The sequence below is a fragment of the Chiloscyllium plagiosum genome, chromosome 35 (assembly GCF_004010195.1).
Source record: "Chiloscyllium plagiosum isolate BGI_BamShark_2017 chromosome 35, ASM401019v2, whole genome shotgun sequence".
Taxonomy (NCBI): domain Eukaryota; kingdom Metazoa; phylum Chordata; class Chondrichthyes; order Orectolobiformes; family Hemiscylliidae; genus Chiloscyllium; species Chiloscyllium plagiosum.
The window spans coordinates 10,090,654-10,100,089 of record NC_057744.1 but is presented as its reverse complement, the minus strand read 5'-3'; the positions used below and the strand labels follow the sequence as shown (position 1 = coordinate 10,100,089).

General features: G+C 42.6%; 1 protein-coding gene across 5 annotated transcripts in view; it reads left to right on the top strand.

Annotated features, from left to right (window-relative positions):
• Positions 1-505: 505 nt before the first annotated feature.
• LOC122540641 (E3 ubiquitin-protein ligase TTC3-like) overlaps positions 506-9,436 on the top strand; it is a 117,353-nt gene continuing 108,422 nt past the window's right edge. The window contains exons 1-3 of one of the 5 annotated variants that reach the window (XM_043676635.1): positions 511-630; positions 3,249-3,380; positions 7,745-7,778. In XM_043676635.1, coding sequence (XP_043532570.1) covers positions 3,357-3,380; positions 7,745-7,778 — 58 coding nt within the window. In that variant the 5' untranslated portion in view covers positions 511-630; positions 3,249-3,356. Of the gene's footprint in view, positions 631-698; positions 782-3,248; positions 3,381-7,744; positions 7,779-9,436 lie in introns of those variants that run through there. The other 4 variants (XM_043676636.1, XM_043676634.1, XM_043676638.1 and 1 more) reach the window with 4 other exon arrangements.

The following is a 9,436-nucleotide window of genomic DNA, read 5'->3' as shown; positions in this document are numbered from 1 at the left end:
TTAATAAATCTAGAATTGAAACTAGTCTCAGCAATGGTGGCTATGACAACAACCATGGATACTCGAATTAATCCATTCTGGTTTACTAAAGGCCTCTAGGGAGGGAAATCTGCTGGTCCAGACACAATGGGTTGAATAGCCTTTTTCTGTTCTGTAAATTTTAAATTCTACGGTCTTTACCTAGTCTGGTCTACAGGTGACTGCAGACCCACAGCAACGTAGTTAACTCTTAATTGCCCTCTGAAATGGCAAGGGCAATCAGGGATAGGCTACAATGCTGGCCTTACCAGTGACGCCTACATTCAAAGACAAAGAAAAATAGAAGTCACCCGATGGGAATTCAGTGGAGCTAAATCTCCTCTTTCAAAACAATCGCACTCCCTTTAGGTGACACCATATTATTTTTTTGTTGTGAACTGACCTGGAAGCAAAACCCAACCTTTCCTCTTTCAGAGGACGTGGGCTTTCACAAGAGGAGCAAAGCAGGATTGGCAGTCTAATTTCAGTCCGTGGACAGTAATTAAATCCGAGGGGTAAATTTAAAATAAAAGTGCCTCGCTAAAGCATGTAGATCGTTTCTTGAAAAAAAAATGCCAGAGGGAGCACATTTGGAGTTCTGAACAACAGAAGGTGCAATGCCTCTTTTAATTATTTTCCCTGTCTGAATGCTCGCGATAGCTTTAGTTCTGGTGTGTATGTGTATGTGTATGTGTGGGTTTTTCTAGTTGGATGAGAAGAGGAGAGATACAGATATCCGTGGGTGAAATTGCAGCGACATATGGTGAGGAGAGCAGGCAGCGTGCTTCAGTTTCAGAGCGCCGCGATGTATCAAACTGCCCGCGGGTTACATTGTAGCGAGTAGGGGGGAAACCCTGAAATTACCTCGGTCTCCCAGCGTGTGAAAGATTATCCACACCAACCTCCACCTTTCCCCCTCACTAGTCTCCTTCCCCCTTCTCAATTCTAACTGATCTAGCAGTTACAATTTTGGGAGATCTCTCTCTCTCTCTCGCTTTCTCAAACCCCCGCCCCAACCTAAGTCCAATGTTTAAGGGTAGCAATTTTGTTCATCCCTCTTTCCATCTGAAAGTCATTCGGGGCTTTTATTTTGGAGGGGTGGGTAGCGGGATTGATCTGGCCGGGTTCTGATGGATGAGGTGGAACGGGAAAGAGTTCTGCCCGAGTGCAGTTTGAATTTGCAGGAATATCTTCTCTGTGAGTGTTTTGTCTTTAAAGTCCCTCGGTTTCAGCTTGCATGTGTGGGGATTGGTTTGGGGGCATGACCTTAGCGTCTCTGGAACTCTGCCCCAGCACTGCCTCTCAGGTGTCGTGGAAATGCATAGGAAAGGAACAGTTGCATTTGTGTAGCGCCTTTTATGACACACCAATGACGTTTTTAAGAGCTTTGCAGCCTATGAAGTACTTTTGAAGCCTAGTCGCTTATGTATTGTGCCAAATGTTGGGGACAATTTGAGCTCAGCAAGCTCTCCAGAAGCAACAATAGGAAAATGACCAAAAACAGATGACTTTGTGATGTTGATTAAGTGACCAACATTGACCAGGACACAGGAACACTTCTCTGTCCTTTTTTTGAAATGATATCATTGGGTTTTTTTTAACCTGTGAGGGCCTTGGTGTAATGCCTGACTTGAAAAATGGCATTTCTGACAATGCAGGACCCTCTCTGTCCTGCACAGGGGAGGAAACCTTGGCACTACACTCATACACTGAGTTGGTAATTTTGAAGGGCTTTGTTTGATGCTTGAAATTGTTCGGGGTGAGTATTGCATGTGGATAGTTACATCCCACTCCTACTCTAAGAAACTGTCAGCTAAAAAGCAGTGATCACTCTTTTTCTTCATTTACTTTTTCCCCATATCATTTTTTTTTTCTATCCCAGCGTGTTCGGAGTTGTGTATGTGCAGGTCTGTTCTTTCCATCGGTATTTCTAATCCAGGCCAGTCATCAGGAACGCAGGTGCTGTTGTGCCAAGCTGGTTATATTGGCCAAAAAGTAAAATGCCAAATATTTTCCTGATTTGGAGGTGCTGGTATTGGACTGGGGTGTACAAAGTTAAAAATCACACAACACCAGGTTTATTTGGAAGCACTAGTTTTTGGAGCACTGGTCCTTTGTCAGGTGGTTGTGTGGTATTTTCCTAGCACTGTACGGATCCCATATAAAAGAAAATACAATGTTGAAACAGGCCCTTCGGCCCAACAAGTCTACACTTACTGTCCGAAGAGTGACCCATTCCCCTGACTAATGCACCGAACCTACACATCCCTGAACACTATGGGACAATTAAGCATAACCAATCCATCTAATTGCACATCTTTGGATTGTGGGAGAAACCCACGCAGACATGAGGAGAATGTGCAAACTCCACACAGACTTGCCTGAGGTTGGAATCGAACCCTGGCGCTGAGGCAGCAGTGCTAACCACTGAGCCACCGTGTTGCCCTTTTGATACATACCACTGCCAATCCATGAGAATTTCACTCGGTATTGGAGGAAACAAACCATCCCAGGCATGGTGCAAGTGGTTTAACACTTGACATTTTTCCTAAATTTCATTGCTGTATGTCATTTGCTACTTGTAAGTTATGTATTCATTCCTGCTTGCAAGTGGGCTTAAACAAAAACCAGCTATCGCCTCATCCCAGTGATGATTCCATCAGAATAAAGCTAAACAACATTTCACATCTGGAGTCATTCACTATCCTGTTTTAAGCCTTCCTCACTGGAACGCTGTTATTCCTGAGACTGGTTAAAGTTTTAAAACCTCCCTTCAGAGGCTGGGGGGTGACCTTATAGAGGTTTACAAAATTATGAGGGGCATGGATAGGATGAATATGCAAAGTTTTTTCCCTGGGGTCGGGGAGTCCAGAACTAGAGGGCATAGGTTTCGGGTGAGAGGAGAAAGATATAAAAAGAGACCTAAGGGGCAACTTTTTCACACAGAGGATGGTGCGTGTATGGAATGAGCTGCCAGAGGATGTGGTAGAAGCTGGTACAATTGCAACATTTAAGAGACATTTGGATGGGTACATGTATAAGAAGGGTTTGGAGGGATATGGGCCGGGTGCTGGCAGGTGGGACTAGATTGGGTTGGGATATCTGGTTGGCATGGATGGGTTGGATCGAAGGGTCTGTTTCTATGCTGTACATCTCTATGACTCTATGACCTTACCTGGGCTCTCGCTCATTGCAATAATGAGTGTATCACGTTGTCATTTTTGAATAAGATGCTACACTGTGAAAGTAAATGATCTCCAAAAGCAACATACTGCAGATGCTGGAAATCTGAAGTCAAGACAAAACAAAAAGCTGGAAAAGCTCACCAGGTCAGACAGATGGTGGGTGACTCACCTGAAATGGTAACTCTGTTTCTCTTCATAGATGTTTTCTGACCCAGAGACATTGTTAATGTAAAAGATTGCTTCTTGCAAAAGTAAAAATACAGGATAGTTTTCAAAAATAGTGCTGTTAAACCCAGTTGAAAACCAAAAAAACCGCAGATGCTGTAAATCAGAAACAAAAACAGAAATTGCTGGAAAACCTTCAGTTCTGAGGAAGGGTTGCCAGAGCTGAAATGTCAACTCTGATTGCTCTCCACAGATGCAGCCAGACCTGCTGAGCTTTTCCAGCAGCTTCTGTTTTTGTTTCTATTGAATCCAATGATCAGGTCATAGATCTCATTGCAATTTGTGGGAAGTTGTAACCCGTGCTGCCTGTCGCTTTTGCCTAAATTACAATAGTGATTGCACTTCAAACATACTTCTTTGGCTGTGGCACACTTTGGGAAATCCTTGGATTGTGGAAAAATACCGCTGAATAAATGCAAGGTCTGATTCTCAGATGGCCCTGGTGACAGAGTGGGTAAAGTCTCTGCTGCTGAACTAGAAATGCCATGTTGCAGTCCTCCTCCAGGACATGATGGTTGAGGAAGGTGAGTTCATAACAAGATGGACAGGAAGGTTGCTTGTTAATCTGCAAGTCCTGCCCATATGTTGACAGCAGACTGTAAGAGTGGTCTACTGGTTTGCCATCATGCTTGAGCAGCATCACATCTCTCCTCCCTCTGGGGACAGGCTCGTAACCTGTGCTAAGAGATGCAAGCTACAGAAGCAGAGCCAACTCCTTTTTTTTCCCCTGCTTTGTGCATTACCAGACGATGAAAGCTTTCTATGTCTATCTTTCTTTGCTATATTTTCACGACCTGACGGCAGGCTCAATTGCAGAAGCTTTGGTGACCCCCTAGTTTTTTTCCACCAAGGGTTGGTTCACTCAGTTGGCTGGATCCCTGTAATGGCTGTGGTAGTTCATAGAGGTCCTGCCTGTTTATCTTATAGAATGGATACCCTTAAACTATTCACAAGCGATTGTCTCTCTTTAATGAAGAGAAATGTCTATGGTCCATTGTGGACTTGGTTCCTTACTTTACTCCATCAATCAGGAGTCTCTTTTGACGTGCCAGGCAAAACTAATCTGATATCCTCACATACATTTTTAACAGAGATGTTTGGCAGGTGAGCACAGAACATACTGCACAGAAACAGGCCATTCAGCCCAATTAGCTGTGCTGGGGAACAAAGCAGAGAAAACTAAGGCCCCACAACAAGAAGTAGTCTTTGGCCCGTCAACATTTTAATTGATTGATAAATCAATTGTGTTGTGAGTTTATACCTGAAATGGAGGCTGGTGCAATTGCAGCATTTTAGAGGCATCTGGATGGGTATATGAATAGAAAGGGTTTGGAGGGATATGGGCATGGTGCTGGCAAATGGGACTAGATTAGGTTAGGATATCTGGTCAGCATGGACGAGTTGGACTGAAGGGTCTGTTTCTGTGCTGTATATATCTCTATGACTCTATAAGCAGCACTTTGGAGATCTAACCCTTGTTTACAAATCAAGTGAAGAAATGACAAACAATGTTATTTTAAAAGTATTTAACATCTAGTCTAAACCTTGTCTGTTCTACATGTTTTAATTGTAGTCAAAAGTTGTATTGTTATTCTATTGATTCTGGATTTATAAAATGGAAATTAGTGCAGAATATGTATTAATTTATGTTTGCTCTAACTGAAGGTTTATTCTTTAGCAGACCTTGGTTCTCTGGTTTTAGAAATAAAGACTATTTTTTATCTAATTGGATGAATGCCTGTAACAGAGATTTAGAAGGGACAGTTTGGTCTTTTATTTGCCAATTTCCTTTCCAGTTGAGGTTAACCCTTTTACTGGGAGTATAGTTTCACAAGCAGCACAATCTCAGAACCTTGCTAAGATGAACATGATTCATTATGTGAGCCTTGACCATGAGTATCAGCCAGCTATTTGACCATGTGTGCATCACAATTGAATCTGATCCTTTACTCACTGTTTATCCATGCAGACCCTTTGCAGAAATTTCTGCTGAGTGATTCAGGACTTGTAATGAGCCTTGAAGCCCAGCTTGATATCTGCTTTGGCAGAACTCACCCAGTTTAGCCCTCACTGAGCATTTAACATCATGTCATTTTTGTGTTGTAGCTGTCAAGATATACTTTCTCCTTTAATTAAAAAAAAATTGCATTTGTGTAGTTCCTTTCACATTCTGAGGTTATTTCAAAGCATTTTACAGACCATGATCTGTTCTTGAATTGTAATCACTGTGAAAACACAGCGACCAATTTCCTCACAGCAAGATCCCACAAGTAGCAATGTGTTAATGATCACATAGTTTGTTTTTGTGATGTTGTTTGGTGCATTAATGTTGGTTACAACACTAAATGAGACCATTAGATATTGGAGCAGAATTAGACCGTTTGCCCATTGAATCTGCTCCGCCATTCAATCGTGGCAGATATGTTTGTCAATCCCATTCTCCTGCCTACTCCCTATAACCCTCGATTCCCTTACTGTTCAAGAACCTACCATCTCTGTACCGAAGACACTCAATGCCTTTGCCTCCACAGCCCTCAGCAGCAATGAGTTCCATGATTCATCACCCTGTAGCTGAAGAAATTCCTCCTCATTTCCATTCTAAAGGGTCGTTCCTTCACTCTGAGATTGTGCCCTGTGGTCCTCGTGAAAACATTTTCTCCATTCCCTCTCTACCCAGGCCTCAGTATTCTGTAAATTCCAGTGAGAACCCCACTCATCCTTCTAAACTCCATAGAGTACAGACAAAGAGGCTTGAATTGCTCCCTATATGACAATCACTTCATCCCCAGGATCATTCTTGTAAACCTCTTCTGGACCCTTCCAAAGCCAGCATATCCTTCCTTGAATAAGGGGCCCAAAACTGCTTACCAGGGAGAACCTTCCTGCTTTTCTGTAAAGCAGTCCCATGAGCGTTTCTTAATGTCTAACTAAAAGGGCAGATAGCAGAGATTTAGCACCTCATCTGAAAGGTAACATTACCAACAGTGCAGAATTTCTTCAAACCTGCACTGGAGTGTCATCTTTTAATTTGTTTTGTACCAGGCTCTGGCGTTAGTTGCTCAGTTTGTTGGACAGCTGGTTTGCAATGCAGTGTGAAGCCAACAGCAAGTTTCCATTCCTGCAATGGTTGAGGTTACCGTGAAGGACTCTGCTTCTCAACCTCTCCTCTTGCCCAAAGTGTGGGGACTCTTAGGGTAAACCACCACCTATGGTCCCTCTCTGATGACAGAGAAGCCCTGGTTAGACTGTGGTGACTTTTCCTTGTGTACACTAGCTTGCGGCAGTCTGTAATAATGTTCTACTTCCTCTCTCGTGCTGTTTCTAATTCATGGGACAGTTCAGGAATAAGGCCAAAAAGCAACATCTTGTGCCATTAAAAGAACCACTATAATATCTTGTGTATGTGTTATATTAGGTATAGAGCTATGCAGTATTACAGCACAGAATGAGGAATTTCATCCTATTGAGTCTGCACCAGTTATCAAGCACCTATCTATTCTAAGCCCATTTCCCTGTATTTGGTCCATAGTCTTTTATGCAATGTCATTTTAAGTGTTTGCCCAAATACTTTTAAGGATTTCTACCTTGATGAACCTTTCAGGCAGGGAGTTCCAGATGCTCATCACCCTCTGGATAAAATAAATTCCTTCTAAATACCCTCTAAATCTCTTGCCCCCTACCCTAGATCCATGACCTCTGTTAATTGACCGGTCTACTAAGGGAGAAAGTGAGGACTGCAGATGTTGGAGATCAGAGTCGAAAAGTGTGGTGCTGGAAAAGCATAGCCGGTCAGGCAGCTCCTGCGCCTCAGATGCTGCTTGATTGGCTGTGTTTTTCCAGCACCACACTCCTTGGTCTACTAAGGGGAAAAGTTTATTTCTATTGACCTTATCCATGCTCTTCATACTTTTCAATCTGCTGCAAGGAAAATAGCTCTAACCTATGTAACCTCTCTTTGTAGCTGGGCGAGATCCTGGTGAATCTCCTCCGCACTTTCACCAGTGCTATAGTGTAGTTACCAGAGCTGCAAACAGTGCTCCAGCTGTGGTTTTACTAATGCGTTATACAGCTCAATCATAACCTCCCAGCTCTTGTATTCTGTGCCTCGATTAATAATGGCAAGTATCCCATGTCTTCCTGACCACCCGACCACCCTGTCCTGTTGCCTAACACATATTGAAGTGTGTTTGCATAATTTTAGAGCTAATTCAGGAAAACGTTTGTAAAGTTATAAAGTTGGTTGTTGATAGTGTCTTTACCTCCACTACTTGCAATGTTTGAATGCATCATTCTAACTTAGAACCTTTTCATTACAGAAATCTGTGACCATGAGGTCTTCAATATCAGTTGGTAAGTATTTTAAAAATCATTTTTGATATAATTTTGATATCATTTTTGGATCATTGGAATCTCTTTTGGGGTAGAAGTGATGAACTCAGGGCATGGTTAGGAACATGGGACTGGGATATCTTGGCAATTACAGAAACATGGCTCAGGGATGGGCAGGACTGGCAGCTGAATGCCACAGGAAGGATCGAAAGGGAGGCAATAGAGGAGGGGGAGTGGCATTTTTTGATGAAGGATAGCATTACAGCTGTACTGAGGGAGGATATTCCCAGAAATACATCCAGGGAAGTTATTTGGGTGGAACTGAGAAATAAGAAAGGGATGATCACCTTATTGGATTGTACTATAGACCCCCTAATAGTTAGAGGGAAATTGAGAAACAAACTTGTAAGGAGATCTCAGCTGTCTGTAAGAATAATAAGGTGGTTATGGTAGGGGATTTTAACTTTCCAAACATAGACTGGGACTACCATAGTGTTAAAGGTTTAGATGGAGAGGAATTTGACTTACTCTTGCGAAATAAGGCAGGGCAGGTGACTAAGGTGTCAGTGGGGGAGCACTTTGGGGCCAGTGACCATAATTCTATTAGATTTAAAATTGTGATGGAAAAGGATAGACCAGATCTAAAAGTTGAAATTCTAAATTGGAGAGAGGCCAATTTTGACGGTATTGGGCAAGAACTTTCAAAAGCTGATTGGGGGCAGATGTTCGCAGGTAAAGGGATGGCTGGCAAATAGGTAGGTAGCCTTCAGAAATGAGATAACGAGAATCCAGAGAAAGTATATTCCTGTCAGGGTGAAAGGAAAGGCTGGTAGGTATAGGGAATGCTGGATGACTAAAGAAATTGAGGGTTTTGTTAAGAAAAAGAAGGAAGCATATGTAAGGTATAGATAGGATAGATGTAGTGAATCCTTAGAGTATAAAGGAATTAGGAGTATACTTAAGAGGGAAAATCAGGAGGGCAAAAAGGGGACATGAGATAGCTTTGGCAAATAGAATTAAGGAGAATCCAAAGGGTTTTTACAAATACATTAAGGACAAAAGGGTAACTAGGGAGAGAATAGGGCCTCTCCAAGATCAGCAAGGCAGCCTTTGCGTGGAGCTGCAGAAAATGGGGGAGATACTAAATGAGTATTTTGCATCAGTATTTACTGTGGAAAAGGATATGGAAGATATAGACTGTAGGGAAATAGATGGTGACATCTTGCAAAATGTCCAGATTACAGAGGAGGAATTGCTGGTTGTCTTGAAATGGGTGAAGGTGCATAAATCCCCAGGACCTGATCAGGTGTACCCTAAAACTCTGTGGGAAGCTAGAGAAGTGATTGCTGGGCCTCTTGCTGAGATATTTGTATAATCGATAGTCACAGGTGAGGTGCTGGAAGACTGAAGGTTGGCAAACGTGGTGCCACTGTTTAAGAAGTGTGGTAAGGACAAGCCAGGGAACTATAGACCGGTGAGCCTGACGTCAGTGATGGGCAAGTTGTTGGAGAGAAACCTGGGGGACAGGATGTACATGTATTTGGAAAGGCAAGGACTGATTAGGGATAGTCAACATGGCTTTGTGCATGGGAAATCATGTCTCACAAACTTGATTGAGTTTTTTGGATAAGTAACAAAGAGGATTGATGAGGGCAGAGCGGTAGTTGTGATCTATATGG